The 25,693-nt window shown below is 38.0% G+C and overlaps 1 protein-coding gene across 2 annotated transcripts in view; it reads right to left on the bottom strand.

Annotated features, from left to right (window-relative positions):
* The window catches only part of atp6v1h (ATPase H+ transporting V1 subunit H), a 28,880-nt gene extending 3,401 nt beyond the window's left edge, over window positions 1-25,479 (bottom strand). The window contains exons 1-13 of one of the 2 annotated variants that reach the window (XM_003438063.5): window positions 25,355-25,479; window positions 24,512-24,665; window positions 21,462-21,561; window positions 20,783-20,872; window positions 20,040-20,153; window positions 18,667-18,771; window positions 17,499-17,558; window positions 16,401-16,498; window positions 14,267-14,459; window positions 7,948-8,126; window positions 7,560-7,685; window positions 5,754-5,855; window positions 4,139-4,252 (exon numbers count right to left, since the gene is read on the bottom strand). In XM_003438063.5, coding sequence (XP_003438111.1) covers window positions 4,139-4,252; window positions 5,754-5,855; window positions 7,560-7,685; window positions 7,948-8,126; window positions 14,267-14,459; window positions 16,401-16,498; window positions 17,499-17,558; window positions 18,667-18,771; window positions 20,040-20,153; window positions 20,783-20,872; window positions 21,462-21,561; window positions 24,512-24,615 — 1,385 coding nt within the window. In that variant the 5' untranslated portion in view covers window positions 24,616-24,665; window positions 25,355-25,479. The remainder of the gene's footprint in view (window positions 1-4,138; window positions 4,253-5,753; window positions 5,856-7,559; window positions 7,686-7,947; window positions 8,127-14,266; window positions 14,460-16,400; window positions 16,499-17,498; window positions 17,559-18,666; window positions 18,772-20,039; window positions 20,154-20,782; window positions 20,873-21,461; window positions 21,562-24,511; window positions 24,666-25,354) is intronic. The other variant, XM_005476507.4, reaches the window with a different exon arrangement.
* Window positions 25,480-25,693: the final 214 nt, after the last annotated feature.

Raw genomic sequence — 25,693 nt, 5'->3', positions numbered from 1 at the left:
ATTGCAATTAAAAAAAAAAAAAACAGTTCTCATCTTATAGACGCATTCACACACCTCTGTTTTCACGCAGGCAATGAGTGTAGGCAGCAGATTCTTCAGTGTGACGAAAAAACCTTGAGACATAGCTCACCCCCTCACATTAAGAGGTCATGTTCATCTTAATGGAGAAATATGGCATGAGCAACATTCCATTCTTTAATTACTATGTTTTTTTGTTTTTTTCAAAAAACCACCAAAGTTGCTCAACATGCCCTACACAAAAGGTAGGTGTGGATGGAGGGTGTCTTATAAGAACTACCTGCATAAATAAGAACAGGTGAATGTCTTCAAATGTGATTTATGTGCTGGGCATTAAAATTATGAGCTGCTGCTTTCAAAAGCTACAAGGGAAGAAGAAGAAAAAAAGCTGTGAAACGAAATGTCAATTTCCATATAAAATCTAATTTACTTAGTCTTGTATTCGGGCGTGTGCAGAAATTTTGCATCCATTTTAAACCAGACTTCATACGCAGTTTTAATCCCTGCTTTTCATTCTTCTAAGTAAAACATTCGTATGCAGCCTTCAGGTTTTTTCTCCTCCTGTTTTAATACACAAGTCTTCCACCTTCATTTGAACTTAACATCCTTTACCCTCACTCTGATTCTTTCATTTTTATTCCCCACGTAAAAACAGGAGAATTTGATCTCAAACAAGATATGGAAGCCAATTTCTGGCATGCAGTAAATGCAGAGGTGATGCATATATACGGTTCTGCGCAACCTTTCATTTCATTTATATTTTGCTTCTAAGTCGCCACACATTCATGCATTTTTCATACATTTTCATGTCTAATCCTTGTACTTGATCATATTCAGAAAAAAATATTTTTTGTTGATTTTAGTTTGTCTTATTTGTTTCTTGCTTGTTGAACAACTTAGCACTGGCTTTTGAATAATTAAAGCATAAGAAAGCTTTCTTTAGGTGAATGAAAATACCAAAGATACAACAATTTGACAGACATAAAAAAGTATTTTTGTACCAACAAGGTGGTTTTCAAAGAGGTACTGAAAGCATGGCACATTTTAGCATAGTGTTCAGTGTGTCCCCAAAAGGAAACAAACAAGAAAACTGGAAAGTAGAGGAGAACAGAAGAAGTAGCAGGCATTAAAAAAAAAAAAAAACTATTTGCAGGATATGAACAGTATCTGAAAGTCCTGCCCCTAAGAAATTAAAAAAAAAAAAATCCATCAAAGACCTGATAGAAGACCTGAGAGATGCATTTGACCCTTCAGCTGAATCTGTTTGCAAAAGTCTCATCAGAAATGGTCTCAGTGAAAGTGTGGCTGTCAACAAACCATTTTTAGGGAAGGGAAACAGGGAGAAAAGGCTGAGGTATGCCAAAGTAAGAACTGGAGTGATAATCACCAGCAACAGGTCTTATAGAGTGATGATGCCAGATTTGACATTATTGGTTCAAATTTTCATCAGTACAGATAATTACAGAGGATGTCAGGAGAGAGTTACAACAGTGAGTGTCTAAAGCCATCTGTAAAACACAGTGGACGCTCTGTAAGGGCTTTGGGCTACATGTCTGTGAGTTTTGTTGGTGACTGTGTCAAAATTGATGGAATTATTAACACAAATTCTAACCTTCAGATTTTGATCCACCATGCAATACCATCAGAAAAGCTTCTGATTGGCAACACTATTTTTCAGCCTGATAGTCATCCTAAAGACACTGCCAAGGCAGTAAAAGAATACCTGGATAGATAAGCGCATCCTATAAGCCATGGATTGGCCTCCCCACAGCCCAGACATCAGTATTGCTAAAGCTTTGTGGGATAATCGTAAAAGAGAACGGAACAAAAAGGAAGCCAGCATCCAAAGAACAGATCTGAATGTCCTTCAAGAAGCCAGGAGAATTATTCCTGAAGAAGTTCAGGCTTTGTAAAAGTAAAACGTGGTCGCACCAAATATTGACTTTGAAGCTTGTTAGAATTGTACGAACTCTATTTTTGTCATATATTTTGAAATTCCATGTATAGTTGCTGCACCTGTTACATATTTTCCTACCAAAATACAAAGAAATAAGGAGTGTCTCAACACGTTTCCACAGTACTGTACGTGATCTTTGACCTTCCTGGAAATTTCAAGTCACTGAATGCAATGTTCTTCCTCCCTTTCTGTAACTCTTAGTGGTATTTCAAACAAATAAACTTCTGTCCACACATGATTGATCACATAGCCCACTTGGAACATTACTGTAATATTAATCATAATACCTCCATCCACAGTTGCTCAGGAAACTGAAAGTGTGTGTTTTAGATAGCGGCAGCAAAAACAAACATATTCCCTCTTAATGCTAGTTGGCTTTCATTTTTATTGTTTCCAAGAAATCCAGTACACAGAAGACACACAAAGACGGCGAGGTGAAGTGAATGTTCGGAAAATATTGCTAGTGGTGACTTAACCTAAGTAAAATCAAGCATGAAGAGTTTATAATGGTGCTTGCAATGTGTCTAAAGAGCCTAAGAATAAAAAAAAGACAAAAGTTAGCCCTACAGTTTTGGCTATGAAGATAAATATGCATCACAAAGTGTGAGAACTCCAAAGGTGGGCATGAACCCCAGCAGATGGACTTCCATCCTCCAGGCATGGAGGATGGACGTGTCAAACAAAATATTTGGAATATCAACAGAGAAGCAGCAGAAGCTTGTTTGCATAATATTTTAATCCAGCTGTTGGTAATTATAACTGTGCAGCTGATAATGAGACATGGAAGAAAAGAGCAGAGGAAATGCAGCCATATGCTGTAGCCAACAATTCAGTGGGTATTATCATCTTACATTCTGCATCACACACAAGTGTATTAAAATCCATGATGCACAAGTGGGGTTGTGATCACCCTAAAAGATTGCTGCAATCTCAGTCTGTAGGTTAAGAATATGAATGATAGATATGTACAGGATACACTAAATTAAGGCGCCATAGCACCACTAGCATTTTCTAACTGACCATCTTGATACTGTAATTAGCAGCTGAAATTTACTCGAACACATTTATGCCAGTCACAAGCTGCAAAATAGTGTGAACAGTCATCTAAATCAATCTACTTTTGGCAAATAAAATCATTCTTAGCAGAGGAAAGTCACTATCTATGTAAACTACACTCTGGGTAAATTCGTGACATGAGAAACATACAGCCCAGCACATTTGACATTTTGTGGAACATCCTAGTCTGTCAATATTTTGAACCTAAGTCATGCACATCTTGATCTGAACCCCAGCGCAGCCCTGCTGTCCGCACAGTTATTTTGCCTCATTACACTTGCTTTCAGGGCCATGAGGACACGTTCCGACCATAATTCAAGTAAATGTAAACAAAAATTCAGACAACCGGCTCTCACCCTGCATTAGCCTGATTAGCCAACAGCACATCAAACGCACAAAGGCAGAATCCTAAAAACGCCTCTCCAGTCACGTTTTAGGATATAAAAGTGCTTTTATTCTCTCATATGTCTGAGGCAAATTTGAGAGATTGCATGGTCTCTTCCTCCTTAAGTGAAAGTTACAACATCTAACCATATTTAAACATTTTTATTGGAGATGCTGCATGCAGGACACAGATACAATGTGTAAAAATGTGATTTTCAGTGTACACATCACACTTGTGCTAACTCACATTATCCATTATTGGATTTACAACTACATTATTTTAATTATGGGTTTAAATAAAGTTTAAATAAGCGAAACATATGGATCTCCTTAGCTATGATGACTAAATGCTCAAAAATGAAATTTTCATTGACCATCCAATGTAGTCTTACATTACTAACTTTTTCAGATCGTTTTAGGTCAAGGACTAATTTCCCTCTTTCTGATCATTTTTGCATCTTCAGCATTCTCATCAGTAAGACTGTTCACTGACCTTGTGTCATTTCCAACCAATCTCCGCTCACGTTAACCTCAACGGATGTCTAATCAGCCAGAGTAAATCATAATATGCATGAGGGTGTGCATGGTCTTTAATCACTAGCGTGTAGCTGTAGCTGATTGGTTTTTTTTCATGTCAGGAAAGTTCAGCTAATGCTTTAAGGTTAAGTTCATGTGAGTGAGTTACATCAGACAGACAAGAGAAGCTATAAAAAGTGCTCATACCAGTTGTGGACCATCAGCTTCTGCACAGCCAACAGGGCGTTGTACCGGACTAGCTGGTCCTCATGGTGCATATGATTCATCACAAGCTGTTTTCCACCGAGCTGCTCAATTACCCTGAAATGGGAGTGTTATAGGGAATAATGGGACAGAGGTTTTATACACAGTAAACAGGTACTATTTTCGTATTTTAGGTCATTCAGTGAGCCATCATGTAATCTAATCCAGCCTTGGTGAAATTTTCTGTGTATCTAATACAGGGTCACTGGCCTCTGTGAAAGGATAAAACACAGTGAAAAGGAAACCAGATGTAATGCTTGTAATATTAAAGCAAAAGGTTCGATCAAAGAAAAGAAAAAGTAGGTGCTGGCACTGATACTATTACGCATTTCCATTGGGTGAACTTATTCCATCCAGGTGCATGATATTCTGAATGAATTGTCGTGTAAGACCGGCAAGAGAGACTAAAGACAGACTAGATATATATTACTGAACTGTCAGTTTGTCTTTACAGCATTGAGTTCACTTTGTTAGAGGGTCACTGGGTTCACACTGAAGACCCTGGTTCAAATTCCCCCACTGAATCATCCTCTCAAATGGCACTTAAATTCAACAAGGCACATAAATTGGGTAAATAAACTATTTTGGTTGTTTAGGCTTGTGCTGGCTTGTGATTAAATGAGGAGTTCTGCTAGTCAGGTAGAGCTTCTGCTGCTCCACATTAAAGTAACTGTCTGAGTTCTGTTTGGGATCTCCACCAAACTGCCCAACCTGAGCTCTCCCTCTGATGTACTCGCATCTAATCCTGACATCTGCTCATTCCCAATGAAAATCCAAACATCTTCCGCTCTGCCACCTCTAGCTCAGCCTCCTGTCTTTTTGTCAGTGCCATAGACTTCAAACCATCATAGCAGGTCACAATACTATATTGTAAACTTTACCTTTCACTCTTTTGTCACAAATCACGCCTCACACTGTGTCTCTATCAGAAAAGATAGTGACTGACCTTCTTTAAGTCATATAACTAATATTTGCAGTCTTTACAGTTTTACTGTTACATCTTCTTGCCTCTGCTGACTTTCCTTCCTTCCTCCAGCATGTACCTCGATCTCTCCAAACTTACTTTGGTTTGGTATAAATTGTTAGTCACAATTGGCACATTTTGAGTAGCTTTGAATTTGAGTAGATTTGATTTACCTAAAAAAAAAAAAAGACTATGTAAGTATCACTGAAGTATGTTATATAACATTACTGGCAGGTGAGATGGCAGTAATAAGATGTTTGCCAGTGACCATTAAACAACAAACAGATGAACAGAACATTACTACATAACACAGGGCCAGCACAATGTGCGTGGAGCAGTCAGATTAGATGTGACTGTATAAAATGAGAAACACACAAAGCCTTAAATGATTACCACTGCCAAAAATCTGGTGTCAAGGGCAAACTGTGCTAGGCAAAGCCAGCATAAAACAACTCAGTGACAACGATGGGCTGTCATTTGAGGCAGAGTGTGTGGGAGGTGATCTTCAAAAAATCTTTAATAGATTTTAGTGAATATCTAATATTATTTATGCTTAAAATGTCACTTTTTAATTACTAAAGAAAAACATCTCACCTTTTACCACGTGGATAATGTCGCACATACTCTCCAATGTCATGAGCTGCCACTGCTATAACCTGAGGATCATCAGACACTTCCAACAGCCTCGTCAAAATCCTTTCAAAGAAACACAGTGGAAACAAAACATTAAAATGCAGAGGTCTATCTGCATGGAAAGATTCATTCACTTAATTCTTACTGATCTGAATCACATATCTTAAAAGATGCTTCTAGGCAAAGATTTTTCTGAGAAAGCTTCAAGAAAAATATAAGAGCTGAGATTACTTTCTTTAAAGCAGTTTTCTAAGTAGAAAAGCTCTTATTCTCACTAAGCCAAGGTTAGTGTTACTTTAAAACTGGAAATCCCAAACACTAAACTCTGAAGCTAAGGATATTAGATGTAAGGCGTGCAGTGAAAAAGTGGCTTCTTCAACGTGGAATAAAGCCTTCGTGAGATTTAGGGGTAAATACTAAAAAAAGAGAAGGCTAATTTAAGCCGAGGTGATGGCTGAGCTGATTACAGAGAGGGGACAGCGATGAGACAATGAGGATTTTTACAGAATGTCAATAGCACAACAGTGTGTGACCCGAATAATGAAGAACACACACACACACCAACGGATGTTTTATCTCTTGCGATCTGAGTCCTTAGATTAGAGACACAGACACATGATGTCGTGAGTGTAACTCATAGCTGATAAAAGTATGGCATTGGAAAGGTATCTCGAGAGAATTTATTGTGAGTCAAGTATAAAACTGGATTTTTCCATAGCGGCATCGAGTCACGCCATGAAAGGCTGCATGCTGTCCAAGTGTTTTTCCACTGAACCGGCACACGGCAAGGTAAAGTTATTTACCTTAATGACAAACCAAAGCAATGACCCTTTGTAACCCTGATGCTTTCAGCTCTTTTTATTTCATGGTGTTTTCTGTCTGTAGCATTAAACCCTGCAATGTTTTAAACTAATCTGTCAAAGAAATAGTGCGGAAGTGTGATACACCTGTTTTTAGTTGAGCATGGGATCTTCTAATTAAGCTCCACTATTCTGTTGACAAACACTGCATTTGCTATGAAACAGAATAAAAGCATGCTGCTGCCTGCAAGTGGAAAGCTTTAACTGTTAAGTAGAAACATCGTAAAAGGTTCAGTTTCACACTGATACAGATACTTGGAGGAGAAACATACCATACTCTCAAGTACAGACAAAACACAGTAAAAGTCAAATAAGTAAGGAAAATATATCTATATATCACTTTTCACTGTGCAATAAAGCACCAGAAATAGAAGTATAGTATGTCATAAAGACATAAAACATAATAGAATACATTTTAACTGCTGAGGACACAGGTACGGGGAACAGACTGTCACACGTTTGATGTGGTTCAGATGTGCTAAAAATAAAACTTTTGACCTCAGCAAAGTGTTCAAATTCTACACTACTGCTGAGACATTTCATTCTAGAAAAAATGGTCACTCCAACCAGCTGCGATGCTATCAGAGAAATTTGAACATGTATATTTTTGTAAATGTTTTTGCCATTGTCTCATGTTATATATATATATATATATTTATATGTATTTTTTTTATAGATTAGATGGGGAAAAAACACTTTAAGACATTTTTTATTCATCTCCTCTTGTGGCGAAAGTAGATAAGAAGTGACAAATCATAGTCTTTGTGCCCTTCAATATCTGAGCAAGGTGCACTTTGAGAAGCTTTGTCCTTTTGCTCTTACTGAAGTGTCAAGGTAATAATAAATCATGTTTTCAAAGGCAATGGAGAAAATGAATAATCTCATGACAGCAGATGCTTCATCTTACTTGAGGAGCTCATAGTTCTTCTCGTTCAGGCGGACAGCGTTCTCACGCCAGAACTTCTCTGACTTGTGGACAGGACTCCACTCCAAGCGGCCAGACTTGAGTTCAGAGCTGTACTCATCAAATGAGCTGTCAATCAAATATAAACATCATTACCTCAGCCAAAAACAAAAGCTACTTTCACTTATGATGTGAAGAAGAATGATTTGAGCGGTGTAGTGCAACACAGTTAAAATACAGAAATATCATATGGATATGTTAATGGTAGCTGTATGAAAAGGATTGCACAAAGACACTTGAATTTTTATTCAAGCTCCATTTTTTAAAGAAATAATGGTTTAGTAAACTAACTATGAATGCATGTTATTCATAAATAATCTTAATTAGGTACCTGAGATCCTGCACACTCTCTCCGAGCCTTTCAAGCAGGAACTTAATGTCCTCAGTGATGTCCTCATCATCATATTTCTGCTGCTCAAGGTTCTCGAGCTGCTTCAGCACCTTGCACTGAATCATAGCCAATGCATACTCCTGACGAGTCTCCCTCTCCGCCGACTTCTCCAGGAGATTCTGCCAAAGAAAAGATCATTATTAATTCGCTAATTCATGAGAAACTTAGCTGAGGTCTGAATCAGAAAGAAGAAATGAATCAATGAACGAACAGGCTAATAAATCATACTTAACTATTAGTCAATGAAAAAAAAAATTACTCAACATTTATGATGAACTGTTTAAGTAATTTATTGAGCTAACCTCAAACATCTGCCTGTTGCACCTTTTTTGTTTTAGCCTATAACAACTTATGAAAGATGAGAATTTATTTATAAATATACACTGTTACTGTCAGAAATGTTGCTATATGATCTATACTGTGTTGCTGTAATATTCCTTTGTTTTAAATCACAATACAGAAATCAATGAGCAGGACACCTCTGCAGCATCATTATGCATTTATTTATGTGTTCATCATGATTTTATGACTGAATCACTGTGATGAGTAAACTGATATTTGAGAAATCGGTTGTGCGTGTTTGGTCATTTTATTTAGGTCCATTTTGCAGTTGGTTTGTTTTCTATATTTTCATGCATTTCTCATCATAGTATCGTAACATTGTCAACTCCTGATGTTAAAAAACTTTATTAAAAGGTATAAAATCTGTCCAATGGAGCTAATGCTTTTCAGAATACACATCCTTAACTAGGATTCAAATTCAGGTGTTGTGAGTGAGTGCGAAGGGAAAGAAAAGTAGAGTTGCCCAGCAACAAGAACACAATGTTCAAGTATTATAAAAGCTATTTTTGACGTAAAATCTGGGGACAAAGTTCTCGGAGCCCGGTCTCAGGCTTTAATGGAGAGAAAATTGTGGTGGCAACACTTGGAGTGACTCAAAAGAGAAGTGGCTTCTGCACTGGGACTGAGATAGAAGAAATCACTCCATACCTTGATTGGCCCCTACAGCCAACACTTAGGGAAAAGCTATGACTAGGTCAAGGTCAAAGTCAAATGTATTTATATCAAATATTTCCAATAGCTTCCGAAGTGCTTTACAAACTAAAAAGCAACTAAACAAGGAAAATGCACAACAATGAAAATAAAAATATGAAGAAGAAAGAACAATACAATAAGACAATAAAAAAAAAACTAAGAACAACAATGACTGAGGCTGTTAAAACAAGTGTCTAGTGTCTTCACTATTAAAAAAGTTCCAGCATTTGTGCAGCTTTAATATATAGCAGCAGACTATTCCAGAGTGTGGGACCTGCCACAGAGAAGGCACTGTCACTGCGAGATTTAAGTTTAAGCCTTGGAATGGATAACATTAGTTTTGAACTGGACCTCATGGTTCTTTCTGGGGCATGAATAAATAGGAGCTAAGATGGGTAAGAATGGGCTCGCCCATTTAGTGATTTAAAAACAAAAGGTAAAAATTTAAATTGGATCTTATAAGTAACAGGAAGCCAGTGTAAAGAGGCAGATGAGCTGGAGACGACTGGTGCAAACTGAAATAAAGAGAGTTGGAGAAGTCCAATCTGCAAGTAATGAACAGATGAATAATGTGTTCAAAGGCATTAGCTGGAAGGTGTTACCTTGGCTAGCTCTCTCAGATGGAAAAAGCTATATTGGTGCACTCACCTGCCTACACATTTTAAACGAACCATCAAGGTACACGGCATGGTTTTAACACTTGTCTTACAATGAGTGGATAAAGTAACAGAGTTGCCAAACATCCATTTAGGTTTAAAAAAATTTAAGGACATCCACTGTTTAACATCTCCAAGGCAACACAATAACAGCTGAAATGAGTCTATTCCTGCTTTTAAAGGCAACAGATCTGCAAGTCATCAGCAAAACACGGAAATGAAAGGTTATACCGTGAAAAAATAGACCCCAGTGGGAACATATACAGTGCAAACAAGGCTGGATCCAAAATTGGACCTTGAGGTACACCATAATAAAGAGGGGCTATGTTCAAGCTGTAGGGGCCCATGTTACATAAAAGGTACTTCCAGATCAGTGGGATCAAAACCACTGAAGAACAGATCCTTGGATATCATGGTTAACCACGTCAAAGGCTGCTGTATGGTCCAACAACAAGAGGGCAGGAGGGCTGCCAGAATCCAGTTAAAAGAATATCATTAAAACCCCTAAAATGTGCTGTCTCAGTGCTATGTAGTGACTTAAAACCAGACTGAAACTTTTCAGAGACTATGAGTAGACCACTTTCTCTAAAACTTTTGAAAGAAAGGGGAACTTTGAAATGGACCTGTAATAAGCCTAAGTAGTTGGGTCCAGACTGTGTTTTTTAAGAAGAGGATTTTAAGAAGAGCCTGTTTAAAACATGATGGGACACAGCCTGTAATAAAAGAAGTGTTAATTAATCTCTGGATAAAGCTGAGCATGCAGGGGTCTGAGGCGGTGGATGATGAGAGGGGGTCTAATAGCTGAAACTGTGTCGCTAAAAATCATCACACATACTTGGTGAAGGTACAGCACCAAATTATCACATGGGCTAATAATATGATTAAAAACATTAAAAAGTACCTATTATTTGTGGACACTAAAACTATAAAATTAGTATTTAAAGTGTTTACAGTCCCTTGGTAAACAGAGATACAGTCCTTAAATACCTGTAAAGAAACATACGACCTATTGTTTTCCCATCTCCTCTCAGCATGGCTGCATTTATGTCTAAGGGTGTGTGTATATTCATTCAACCAGGGCTCTGACAATGGCTTCGAGCGCTTAGTCCTGAGTAGTGCGATTGAGTCCAAGATATCAATGCAGGTGGAATTAAAACTATCAGAATTGTCCTCGACGCTTTCATAGATTGAGTTTATTATCCTATAATGAAGAAATGTGATACAAAATTGAGGGGCTATTAGACGATTGAGCGCTCGTCTTTTATGTGCTAGACTGCACGACTTATCTAAAGAGCAGCGCAACATTATAGAGAATATCGCAGGAAAATGACCAGAGAGACACAATTCAGATATTTCTGTTATGCACACACCAAACCTCTGGGATAGCACTAAGTCCAGTGTGTGACCTTTTTTATGAGGGGGGCCAGTGACCCACTGCGTCAGGTTAAAAGAGTCCAGAACATTTAGAATGTCCTTGACCAGAGGTTTAGACTCACAGCAGACATGATTGATGTCTGTTTGAGTGTTTGGTGGCAACGAAAATGGATGTTGAACACTGTAGATAAACCTCCACCCATACCCGTGGTCCAAGGGAGGCTGAAGAATGTGCAGTCTGTAGGAAGAAGTTCAGAAAAAGCTACAGACTCACCACGGTGAAGCCACATTTCTGTCAAAAACAGAAAATCAAGCTGCTGAGACTTTGTCATTAAGAAGTTGTTTAATCTAAACGTCTTGTTTGCTAGTGATCTAGTATTTAATAAAGCTATTTGAAGAGTGCAGATTTTGACATCTGAAGCACAAGCACAGGCAAGGGTGCAAAGATTTGAGAGATCCATGCTACATCCACAGGACCGAGGCCGCTTAGGAAAACAGGGTACCAGAAGAAGCTGATCCAATGTTGTGGGATCTCCAGGGACAACATGCAGGATCCATCTAAAGGTGTACTCCGCTGGTCCTGTAGTTGCATGAGAAGCACAGAGGTAAGCCCTGACTCTGACGAGTGTACCAGCCCGTTTTTCCTGTTTCCTTGGGAACTTCTTCCAGGGTGTGGCATTAGGAAGTTGGCACAGGTAAGTCAAAAGGTGGTAAAGGAGGTGGTAAAGCGTGTTCTTGCGCAGTTCAGATCTAGACCATAAGATGCTTTGATCTCTAATGGCAACTGGTGATCACACACGTAGTACTAAGACATTTAGAAATATTATAGAAAGGAAGAGAACTAACACTACCAAGACAAAAACTGGCAGGTGCCTTGCCATGCATACTGCTGGCACCATCTTTTCTGGCACCAGCAAATGTGACTAGTATCTCACAAATGTCTTTTAAGAGTAACCTGCAATGTCTTCACAAAGATCAAACAGGCCAAGTCACTCCAAATATTTACAGCCTAGTTACCACCTAAGGGGTTGTGGCTACAAGAAGGTTCAACATTTTTAGGCCTTAGCAGAGTAGTCAAAACAAAAGTTTTAGAGTCACAGTTAAACTAATGCTAACACATCACAAACGCAGCAGTACTGCCTTTGAGGATGTGTTCAAGGACTTCCAGATGGTCTGGATAATAAGTCACTTTCCTCATCCCATGTGGTGAGCAGAATCATTTGCATAATTAGGACATTTGGGACAAATAGCAACATGCAGAAAAGCGCTGAATATTTTTGTAAAATAATCTCGAAATAATCTCAGCCTTCTAAAGATTGGAGAGCCCCTGGGTGTCAACAAAGAAATACCCCATTTGTTGGTGAAAAACAACGTCTTGTAGCTCTCAAACGCACACACCATACAGCAAGTTGACACACTCCTGAGAAAACCCGCTTAACGTAAAGATGTGGTGACTCCATGCACCATTGCTTTTAATTAACTGTAATGTAGTGAAGTTCCCAATGAAGAAAACAAAGCCCCTATCTTTCAAGGGTGCATTTACCAAAACCTTCATGTGACATCTCTACTGGCAGGAGTGTGATGAAAAAGCTGTGGGCTGAAATTAAAACCAGAAAAAGATGCAGCAATTGACAACACGCATAAAACAGGACATAAATTTGGTGTCAAATAAGTTTCTTTCAGCATAAATGAAAAAAAAAAATCAAACAATAAAAACAACATTGTAATACTGACTCAGATTACAATGACATCAGTGAATACCTTCCTCAACTTTAGGTTCTAAAATCAGCTCTGAGCTCATGTTTCAATCATGTAATCAATGCCATTTATATCACCATTGTGCTCTGAGCAAGGTCACCGAAGCTGTCTGGGTTGAAAAAAATGAAAGCAACGCTATCACTGAAAAGTTTTATTTAAAGATCCATATTTCCCTTTAGACATTTCACAGAGTAGAAAAGAATTTTTGTTTAGTATTCAAGATGATGTGTGCTGAGGGTGGTCAGGTACTGCGGGCTGTCAGTTATACTAATGTGTTGCTTTAAGCAGAGGATCCTTACAGTCTGTGTCATTAGTATGCTGTCTGTCTTTTACAGAAAAAACAAATCATCTGCATAATATGTGTAATCATTCAGGACTACATAATTATTTCTATACTTTTCCCAAGCACAGTAGCGAGCTTGATGAAGACCTGAAAGTTACTCCATTGACTCAGAGTGCATTTCCTATATGTTCCAGACTTGCACTGGTACCCTGTCAGAATTATTAACTCTGTGCAGTTAAAAATTACATTAACATTAGCTGAAAAATGAGGCCTATGGCATTAATTCAGTTTTGTCAGAAGCACACTATAGGGATTTCATTACCTGGCATAAACACAAAACAACAAAGTCCAGAACACAGCTCTTAGGACTACATTAAATATTCAATAGATGTTTTGAACAATCACAGCAGGGAGCTGAAAGGGGAGCATAGTCATAAATTGCATTTATGTATCATTTATGGCCCTGCTTCTTTATAGGCAGCCCCATCTGTTGATTTAGTTGCCATTTTCATTTCCTCTTCTTGTGATAAAGAGCAGAATCCAATTAGATGCAAATATGCTGTGCCAGAGTCTGAAAAAACGCATGCCCTGTATCAGCATTAAAGTGCTGGTAAGAAACTATGAGTGACGTGTTAACAAACTCTTTTCCATTTACTCATCCAGCAGTTACACAGTCATGATTCAGGCCACCTGATGAACCAGTAGTGCAGTCTTTTAGTTCTGTTTTAGGTCTCCACTGACTTGAGGAAAGTATATGTGTCTTCAGCTGCTACACACTCCACTACGCTTTCCAGCTAGTTGCGGTTTGGTGTTTATCATGTAGGCTAAAGTGCTTTGTTTTGTTTCCTGACAAACAGCAGTCAGCTGTAACAGGGTGAGACGGTGAGACTGGTGAGAATCGACCAAACAATAAAATTGGGAAAAGCTGCAGATTTATATTTCTGTTTGGGTTTGTGATCACCACAAGTGAACCCTTTCACTGTGATGCATTGTTATTTAATATATTCTAACTAATTGTAGCCACTCCACATACTTGATAGCTCTAGGTTTTCCCCAAAACAGAAGGACAAAGGACAAAGACAAAGCACAGAGAAAATGCAGATGCAGTTGTATCAGTGGGAAACACACAATGAGTGAAAAATTCTCCACCAACCCTGAAGGCAGCCAGAATGATTCGGGTGACCTTCTCCTTGACAGACTCCTGGAGGATGTCGGACAGGGCAGGCACTACGTTGTAACGTCTCAACTGTTCACAGAGCTGAGGACTGAAGGCCAGGAGCCAAACACAGAAGATCATCTGGTACTGGAGCTGGAAGCCACACTTGTTGCTCAGCACTGCTGTGATGCTTAAGCAGAAAAACAATATAAATAAATAAAAAGTAAAATGGATCAAAAAAAGTGCTGGGAAAAAGAAAAACATTTATCACTGCTAGCTGTTTACTAATAGGAGAGCTTTCACAGCTGTGTCCCTACACGCTGCTCTTCCATTATCTGTGATGATGGCTGAGAATGAGATGTTGGGTCTTTAAATAACAGAAGAGTTGTTCAAATGGAGAGTATGGTACTAATGATTACAAGTAGACAGAGTGTCATACATTTGCAGAAATAGCTGTAAAATGCAGAGATGTGGATCTCACAGATGTGCAATAATTATGTGATACAGATTAAGCAGTGAGGCATTAGTGAAAGATGATGGGAAATCATACATAATTTGTACCTTAAATTTTGAACCTTTCTTTTGTGTTTTGTCTCACTCAGTTTTAGTGAGCATGAACGTGCAGAGTTCTCGATTGTTTGAATGGCAATTGTACAGTAATATTTGAGGGGATTCTTTAGCACTTTGCTTTTTTTTGGTCAGTTACAGACTAATTTGTAACAAATATGACTAATATGTTTAAAAGTACATTTGAAATTGTGTGGCTCTGAATTTTGTTTTGTTTACATATTAAGTTTCATTTATTTTCGTCAGGGCAGAGATTGCACCTCTTGACAGCGCCACCAAAAGCTACATCAGATATTTTTTAAACAAAATATAAACTTGGTATAGAGTCAGCAGTAAATTTTTCATGCTGCTTTGTGCTGTCTGGACTAAATGTTTCACGTTATAGTGTGTCTCCTATATAAATTAAGTCAAATGCAGATGATTACAAACAGCCAGGCTTTATACTACAGTCTTACTTATGGTTTGGGTAAAAGGTAAATCAGAGGTTTGCTCTACTGTGACTGGCTGTTAGGTTATTAGCTTATCCAACCATCAGACAGGCAAAGAGTCCTATCAAGAGAATAATTTTACATTGAATCAGTGGATGAAGTGGATATAGAAATATAGCTGTAAAGCCAGTAAAATGACAAAATTTCATGGCTCCTGCTCCTTCAAATAGGTGAATTTTCTGCTTTTCCTTTAAGTCCTTTTGTTCACCCAGAGATGTGGCTTGTTGTCAGCCAAAATGGGCATTGTGATGCTGTTATCTTGAGCTCTATTTCCTGAATTTTTACCTTTCAGTGGTTTTTGAAACTTACTTGATCGGAAGAAAAGTAGTGTGAAAAAAACAACAACAATAAACCAGCTGCTGCACAACCTTTTCACATGTTTATATCATCAATTGCCTAACAGAGAAAAAGACATTTAGAAGACCAGAGAGGTTCTACTAACCGACTCAATCAGGAACCAAACCTCGATTATCGCATACAGGAAACTGAAGTGAAATGGGAACTTCACAAACAATTTTCCATTCTAAAAAATTCCCATGGTACAGAGCCTTTATCAAAATATGTTTGTGCCAACTACCCATTATCACTCAATTATTCAATTTTTTAATATTGTTTAGCAACTTTTAAAAAACAACCTTTTCCATAAGCTCTAAGTCTTTACAAGATATTTAAGTCTCACAGTACACCAGAAGCAAGATGATCACTGGTGACTCAAGGAAAAGCAGAGCAGACATGTATGAATCAGCAGGATGGAAAATAAATGAAGTTAAAAATTTTTAGACAGCTGAGATTACAACTATATTTTAAAAGAGCAAACAAAGTTACGATGCTTTAGCAGCAGCACTGTGTCATGACATCCTGACAGAGGCACTCTACAACCCTACTTTACATGATGTGACTGTCACTGTCATTATTCTTCCTTTCAGTGATTCTTTTCAATCTAACTAATGTATTTACAAGAATCCTAAGCATAAGCAAACCCATGATAAATCAGGAACTGTATTCATATTGATTCCAAGGGCTATTTCAGCAGCTTAACCAATGTTTAAGTCAACCTTAATACATACTTCACTCACCAGTTAACTCCATCAGCCTCCACCCAGGCAAACCTATACTCATTGACCCTCAGCATCAGCTGAAGGCACCCAGCCACACACTGGACATACTGAGAGCTCTGCAAAAGACAGTGGCAAACATTTACTTAAACATGAACTAAAGCCTTAGCAGTGAAACCAGGAGAAAAAAAAAACAACAACAACAACAAAATGTTAGAAAGTCAAACACATTTAGTGCAGCTCTGAAACATGAAGAAGTTGATGATCAGGGACAGCACATTGAAAAAAGAACACTCCAAACTTTGCATTACAGTCACCTTTCAAACCCGAGGCATCGCACATGCAGTCTTTTCATATGAGTCCATCAACACATGCTAGATCACACACCAACAGTACAATACAGAGCAGCAGGAGGGAAAACGCTCATCACACCTAAGCAGAATAATGTAAATTGAGATTAGAGTGGAAGAAGCTGAGAGGAGAGAAATGATCACATTAATCTGTTATTTTAAAGAGGTTGGGTAGAAGCAAAGAAGTCCAGCGAGAGAAACAGGCAGCAGTGAAGAGAGAAGAGTGGAGGAGCAGGGGTTACCTGGCTGAAAATGCAGAGAAAAGATGACGTTCAGTTGTTAGATAGCCGTGTACATATTTCTGAGCATACTTATCAGAGTAATTATATTGTATTAAAGATATGAGCTATAAAATGGTAGGATGCTGCTGCTGTGCAAATGCTTTTTATATTTTTCCCTTTTTATTTCAATGTTCAGGGAAAGATGTTTGTCATGCGCTTTCTGTTTTAAAGAGAACTAGCTTACAGCATGCAATTTTCAATCAGACAGTTAAAAACAAACAGTGGCAGCAAACACCATGCCGTCTAAATGGAGAATTCTTTCTAAAAGCGTCTCATCAGCTGACTCATTTCTCCAACCATCTGGAATTAATAATGAAGATCTTGAATGCAGGAAGAAGATGGGGCAGAAAAGGGGAGGAGAGAAAAGATGTGAAAGTCCAGTGACAGCTGACAGATGCCAGCTTGCACAAACCCAGCATTTTGGTTTCTTTAAACTCTTTGTATGGGAAGCGCCAGGATGGTTGAAGCTGCACTTCACTCATACTCACTTCACTGGGAGAAATAGTTCCTGCTCCAATGCTTGTTTCAGGACCTGTACCGTGTAGATTCTAATGAGAAATAAACAAAAGAAAGAGGTGCAAAATTGTTCAAAGGGATTCACTTCAAGCGAAGTTACAGAGGCAGTGGACTCTACACGGTATGTAATTCAGGGACAGCAGGTGCTCACTGATTGGTTGCCTGGCTGCTGAGGGGGAAAGGAACATCAAATGCAATTTCAGGAAGCAGTTTAAAAAAACTTGCCAAGACAGAACGTGTTAAAAATAAGAACAGTCACAAAACCATGCTATAAAATCTGGAGACAACTTTGGGGCTATGCTGGAAATACTGGCATACAATAGAGAAACCAGTCGTTTTATCAGCCCACTCTTTATTGCATACATCTGCCAAAGCAACACTAGCACCTACAGAGCATCTGTCAATGGAAAAATCTCAAGGTCTGACAAGCCCGTTCAAACCCAATATGAATACATTATATTTCAAACAAGGCTTCCAGTGTGAGCCCAAAAACAGAATAAAATGCAGACAAAATGAATAGGTGGAAATTATGAATTACTTTGGCTTTTTAGAGGGTTACACTCTGGAAAAAGGGAGTAAATTAAACCCCACAGGTGAAAGAGGAACCCAGTGTCTCGAGAAGCTGAGAGCCAATATCTGAGATGTTAATAACCCATGAAATGATTCAGGAAAAAAAAAAGTTGGAACCATTTCATGCAGCTCCAAAAATTGATTTGAACACTAATGTTCAAACTGAACCAAATCGAAGAATGCAAATGAAATGGATCTTTACTAACCAGCATTATGAAATGTAATTTGTGCAATGATTTAAATATGATCTTGCAATATTCATTCTGAAAATGAATGTCAACGAGAATAAATATACTGTTTTAGTCACGTTCATGGTGTTTCTTAACCTTAAAAAACATCAAGCAACCTTACTATATACTACTACCAATACCAGCAATTATACACACACGCACACAAAGAGACAATTAACTGTACAATAGTGTAGCACAAAAATGAAATACTTAAAGGTTCTTTCTCCACAAGCAGTTGATCACAATCTATGTGACCTTAAAAACTGAAAACAGCTTTAAAACTCAGATTTAGAAACTATTTTAACATCATATTTTTTGCAAACAATTACGCTTCATTTACCTGTGAGCTGAGCTGACTCTTGATCCAGTTGAAGTAGTAGTTCAGATCACTTCCTTCCATCAGATCGCGGCCCCAGGCAGCCAGCTTAGCGATGATCCTCGCCGCCTAATAAATGAAGGATAATATTTTACATCCATATTGTCTGCTAGCAACAGAAATGTACAGAAAATCCTCAATAAAATATAAAGTACTGACAGATCACGGTGTATGTAATGTAAAATATGCTATTTGTTATATTACTGTCGTACCAATATTTTTTGAGGTGTTTTTTACCTTTCAAGTATTAAGATAAGGAAGCAAAGGAAATAAGCTTAATATTATCCACAGCATTCTCTATGGGAGTTTACATATTCTCTGAGTCTGCATGTTTTCCCTGTGCATATGAGTTTTCTGCAGGTACTCCAGCTTCCTCTAACAGTTCTAAGACTTATATATTAGGTTCATTGGTTACTCTAAATTGGCTGTGTGAGATAGAATGCATAGAATAAAGCACAGTATGAATGTATTTTCTAAAAATGCAGTGTGTCGTCTAAAGCAAATAGCCTGTAAGAATAGAAAAGCACTATATAAATGATCGTTATATGATCTGGGCATACATGATGTGTGTAAAAAGGATTGTATATTTAATTTAAATTAAATTGAAATACAGAAAGGAAGTCAGAGATAAGCAGTCCAACATGTACATATCATATAAATATATATATTTAAATATCTTCTCTGGAGACCCCTTTAAATTACTGCTTTAACACAAACTGTGAGCTATAGCCTGATGGAGTTGAAACAATGATTGAGGCCACAGCTACTGGCTCATAAACAATTTCAGCTTGGTAAGTGTTCTGTGATGAGACAGGAACAATTTCAGTTCTCCAATTTCCTCCTGGCCAGGAGAGAAACGTCAAGCCTGTAATTTAAAAACAAGACTCAGCATGACAGTTTGATTGAGTTAAGTGCTGTGTCATAGACTTGGGGTCACATTATGCCCACCTGCTGGATGCCATCTGGCTGGTATTCTTAATTAAGCTTTGCCCTATCATAGTACTCAGTTTGTCATTAGGTGGTCATTCTTTATTAGAAAAGGGTGGCAGCGAGAAGTCATTACATTTAATTGCCTGTTTTTAAGGAAAACGTGGAAGGTTGCTTTGTGAGGAATTATTGATGCCTTGCCATGATTAGAAACAGAGACATCTGTGAAACATTAATGGCTCTAAAAATATAATAGAATATACCAGCTAATTTAGAGTATTCTATTAAGTACACTATGATCCTGCTTTCCAAGACCACAAACGTTTTTCCACCTGGGTCACTGTCCACTGTGTACACGTGCACGATTTACAAAAATTGTTTGGATGTGACTCGTTCTGTTTGTAACTCACCATGTGGACAGTAAAGAGATCCTGACGATTCAGCATTGGAAGGAAGTAGGACCAGGCGGTGTTTTTTGTCTTTTTGGCATAGTCGAAGAAGATGTTCACCCTCTGATGGTTCTCCTGCGAGACAATAAAAATAAAACTTAATTGGATGAGCTCTTGGGTTGTGCAAATGAATACTAAACCACTGACTGCCTGACAGACAATCTATTTTATAGGAACACAATATTTTGAAGAAAATTATCTAATGTTAATAGAAACGTGAGTGTCCCGATGGCTAATGCCATTATTAAAGGTTTAATCAGTTTTCTCCAGTTATCTCTGTAGCTGCTGAGATTTTAGTATTAGAGATCTATTTTCCAGGAATGCTGCAAAACCCCTGAGATTTCAATCACAACTCTCATCAGCCAAGCCTCCAAATATACCACTTGTGTGTTTAAAGATGTAAATCTCTGTTTTCGTTTTCAATAATTACTAACCCACACTTGAGTTGATTCTAAAATCCAAGCACAAGGGGGACCTTTAATAGCTTCATTTTAGCTTTTATAGAAACTTAGCAAGGCTTTGAGTGCTTGGAAAACCTAAATCACAAGTCTGTCTATGTGAGGGTAAAGCAATGTGACCTGTGAACCATTCACACCCTCTATATAAAGAGCATGAATCTCAGTATCTCTGACTACATATATATAGATAGTAGGTTTGTACATGCATATTCCATTTGTCCCAAGTCAGTGGTTCTGTCTGTGTACCTGCAAGGTGTCATCAATCAGAGTCAGGATGTACTGGACCGTCTGCTCTTTGGAGATGTGAGCCATCAGGTTTAGAAAGGTCTTTGCACACTGGGCAAAAATGGAAAAAAAAGCATATATGTATTTTAAAAATTTTGCACTGAACCTCTGAAGAGATTTAAGCTCAGGTAAACATAATGCAAAGCAGTGTGTCTGAAATAGATTGGTAGGAATTCAATTCACAGCAAGCTGCGATCTTACAGATAACAGAACAACAAAAGATAACAGAACAACAAAAGCAAACACAAGAGCCGGCGCTGTCTTGATAGTGGTGGACACAGGCAAAAATTATTTTTTTTTAAAAACAGGAACTTGTCACATCAACAGTGATTAAAAAAAGACATGTAACTTCAGTAAAATTGCGCAACTATGAAATGCTACAAAAAAACTTTAAGTACTAAATTAGCACAGTGTTACAAGTTCAGCTGTCCAACTGCTTATGGAGGGAGATGATTAATGTTCATTGTTTTGATGTAATGCCATCATTTATCTGAAATGGCATAACTAAGACTCCTCACTGTGACTGGTTTTTGCTTAATCTATAAGGCTGAAAACATCTAAAAGAGCTGGTATGAATGCCCTGAATGTTAACACTGATGAAGCACATAAAATGCAAAGACAGTAGAGAAGGACTCTATACCTGATGCCCCTCATTGGTCAGAATGACTTGTTTCTGATCAGAGCTGGCCACCTCAAACTTCTTGATGAACTCACAGTCCTCTGTTGAGATCATTTGACTCCTTAAAAAAAAAATCATGACATGATTTCCACATTAATACAAAGCTAAAATTGGACAAATGCAGCACTCCTAATAATTTGCAGTCTGGCTTTTGTAGTGCTCATTCCACCGAAACAGCTCTTCTCTTTATTGTTTCTGTTATATCTGCTCCCTCTTCAGCACGTTTTGAGCACTTTTAAGGACTTTTCTTATCACTGCTACACACATATGATTCAGTTATATATTTCTTTTTATCCCCAAGAGGTTTCCAAGATTCAGATCATGCATGGGGGCTTGGACTCTATTAAAAGTTGGATGGTTGACAATATTCTCCAACTTAATAATAAAAAGTCCTTGTTTGCACCTCTGAGATTTGAGACTAAAGAAAATGGAAACTCTAGGTCCCCTTGCTAAATCTTCTATCAGGAACCTGATAACACAACCTATAACTTTTGACTCAACTTTCACTCTGGATGCTCGTACTAAACCTCTGGTTTGCTCTTGCTGTCTTACTGTGTCACGCTCTGCATTTGAAATTGTTATTCGTGCCTTTATAACATCAAATCTGGATGACTGTAATCTATACTTTAATTCTAATTGTTTTATTCTAAGAACTCACATGTAACACCATTATTGATTCCACTGCACTGGTTTAGAGTCTACTTTAATATTCCTGCGCTGACTTTTAGAGCTCTGCTTGGACAGACACCAGTATACATCAGTGAACTTTTACATCCATACCACCCCAGCAGGTCCCTAAGGTCATATGATCAGGGCCTGCTGGCTGTGCATCACACAAGGCTGAAAATTAAAGGAGACAAGACCTTTTGCAACAGTTGCCCCAGACTCTGGAACTTTCTCCCACTGAGCCTGAGATTTGTGGACTCTATGATCTGCAGTTAAAAACTTGATATAGGGTAACTTTTTGTTTGTTTTTATGTTCTAGCATTTTTGTTTTGAAATAATTTATGATATTTATCTTGAAACTTATAATTTAATTATAAATAAATTTTTAATTACTTGCTACTGTAATGTGTGCAATGATTTGCAAAGACACTCACTGGAGGATTGGGATTTGCTCAGTCATTAATGCGATGCTTTGAATTGCAAGGTGCAACCTAAACAATAATGTCAACTGACCACAATATACCACATTTCCTAATCAAGACAAAGCACAGCAGGTTCTTTTTATCGGTAGATGTTGTAAAAACAGAAACAAACAAACAAAAAAACATGCCAATAGCGTGCCCACACTTGTTCAAACCAGAATTAAATCTGAAGATTTTTTTATGAGTCACAAATCATCCCTTCTTTACTTACACATACTTGTTAAAACAGGAAGTATCACTCAAGACAATGAATCTGAGTCCAGGAAAAGGAGCTTAGCTATTTTAGATTGCAGCACGTACCCAGCACTAATATCATTAAAGTATGCAGAAAAATATAAGTATTCATGGAGTGACAGCTCAACTTTATAAGATTTTGACACACTAACTCTCAGGCAACATACACAACAACAAAAAAAAACCCAGAGACCTAGATTTAATTTCAGATATGTGGGGGCCACAAAGCAATATCAATATCTAGAGAAGCTGAGACCAGGAAGCTAAATTTACATGTGAAAAACCTGCAGTCTACTGATTGCTACCATGAAAGTGGGTTAATTTTGTTTCCGATTTGATACATAGTTACCACTGTTGTCTTAAAGCTGAGGCAACAGTGGGTTCACATCCAGTCTGGGCCTTTCTGTGTGGAGTGAATGCCCATCTCTGTGTGGGCTCACTCCAGGTAATCTTTCTTTCACAGTTCAAAGACACACAGGGGGTTAGGTTACTTGGTGATTCTAAATTGACTGTCGGTGTGAACGGATCATGGATGGTTGTCTGTCTATCTTTGTTAGCTCTGTGACAGTTTACTGACCTGTCCAGGGTGGACACTGCCTCTCACCTTATGACAGCAGGGACATGGATGTGGTTTTGCTAGTATCTAAATTTGTGTTTTCAGTTTATAACACAGAATATTACTCAGATTTGAAATTGCACGTGGTCTCTATTACAGCTGATTTAGAGTTCTGCGGTTAATCTTTGTAGAGCCTACGACATAACCTGTGCAAGTGGCGGGCACTGTTGCCAGCATTTATTATTGTGTGTGGTGCATTATTTGCTAATTACCTTGTGTCCTGGTGTTTACCGTGGGGTGCAAGCTATGACAGAGTCAAATGAAATGCTAGAACTTTTTTCCTAGGTCCTCACTCTTTACTGTGGTCAGTTTTCTTCAAAGGCAAACATATTTGTCCCTCAAATTTTCTCACTTCTTTTGTAAATTCCCTCTCATTTAGTTCAAAGGTTTCTACGATCTCCCTCCAGGAATTTGTTGAAATTTGTACTTATGCTGATAGTATGATTATTATTCCTTATATTGAGACAATAGTTGCAATTCTCTCATAGATAAATTCAAAAACTGGAAAAAATAGATGGAAATGTACACGAGGAATCAATACTACTGAACAGGCCAATCCCAGTGTTTGTGGGCTGCAGTGACATGACATGTAGTTACATTTACGATTACGTCAGGTTACAACCTAATTACATTAAATTTTAGGGTTTCAGAGGGATTTACAGTTACGATGTACCTACAGCATGGATTTCCCATTAATGCAAAAAAAACAAAAAAAAACAGTTATAAAGAAACAGCAAAGAAAGAAAAACATTGGATGTGGTGACAATGAAAGAGCAGAGAAATGTATGTAATTGGTGTGGACAAAACACAAGACACTCTATAATTTACAATGCAGATACCATGGCTTGAAAGAAGATACACATATAGTAAACAAAATTATGATTTACAGTGTCTCTGAAAATACAAATTGCATGAGCTCTGTAAAAGAAAAATTCCTGGCAGAACTGTTGTCCTGAATTACATTATTTTACATGTGTATATTACCATAAAGTACCGTTGTAATATGAACTTACTGAAGGTAGGACTGCCAGTTGACCTGATTGGCCCGAACCTCAGCTGCTTTTGCAGCAATGATGTTGGTTGGGACCGCAGCGTCCACAGCCCCGCGAATATCCATGTTGTATTAAATCCCTTACAGTATATATCCGGATAGAGATCCAGCACCACCTTATGAGAAACAGATTCAAATTCAGCACAGTGATCCTCCCCTTTCTTAACTACAAGGTGGAAAGTTGGAGAACCAAGAACAGAAACTACAACGCCTGGGTTTATGATGTACTTCTGTTAATACTCAGTTAAGATGCTGTAATAGCTAACAGGGCTAGTGAGCTGTTTATAAAGCTCTTAAGCGAGAGCGAAAGCTATTTTATAGCGTTATTCTTTCTTCGTGTGTAGATATAGTAAACATCTTCATGCAGTTTCATTGTTTTAATTTAAATGGCTAAACAGAAAAACAGCTAGCAGCAGCAGGTCAAGCTAGGCAACTAGCTTGCCCAATGTCACAACAAGTCATACGGTGTCTTCCTGAGAGCTGTGATAAAACAACTTTTTACATAGCTTTTGGCAGTAAGCTGTGCCTAAACTGTAGCCTGACACGGTTTGTACAAACAAATATGTCATTTATTAACGCCAAAGGCGACGCAAACATCGTTAGCTGCGAGCTAACCGATTGCAAAACAAGCTAAGGATGCTAAGAGAAGCTAGCTGTGCTAATATAGCTTCAAAGCAATTCTGTAAAAATCCCACATAATAACAGCTACACCGGAAGTAAGATTCGGAAACACACTTTTTGTCCGCTAAAAACTTAATCGATGCGTCAACGAACAACAGAGTAAAAACTCGGTTAAATTTCTTACCCAGCTTCTGAGGTATATGAATGAACAGCTGACTGACTACAACACAGCGTCACGATCCGTCATGTGACAGTCAGTCAGTCACATGCATGCACTTCAGTGTGTGGTCTTCAGTGCGGAAGAGGGACAGCTTTTTTATTTTTGGATTACCACATCACCTTAGTGTAACAGTGAGGGAGAACAAGATGTAAATAAATGCCAAATAAGAATTGCCTATAAAAAACGAATACAGAAATCAGCCAGAAAGTAGCTTTGTGTTTAATGCATACATACATTAACTACTAACTACTACTATTAACTACTTTTCTTCCTACTTTATATGTTTGTTGTAAGGCACTACCC

This window comes from Oreochromis niloticus, linkage group LG18 (assembly GCF_001858045.2).
Source record: "Oreochromis niloticus isolate F11D_XX linkage group LG18, O_niloticus_UMD_NMBU, whole genome shotgun sequence".
NCBI lineage: Eukaryota > Metazoa > Chordata > Actinopteri > Cichliformes > Cichlidae > Oreochromis > Oreochromis niloticus.
Note: the sequence above shows the minus strand (reverse complement) of the source record. Positions and strands in the feature narration are given on the sequence as shown.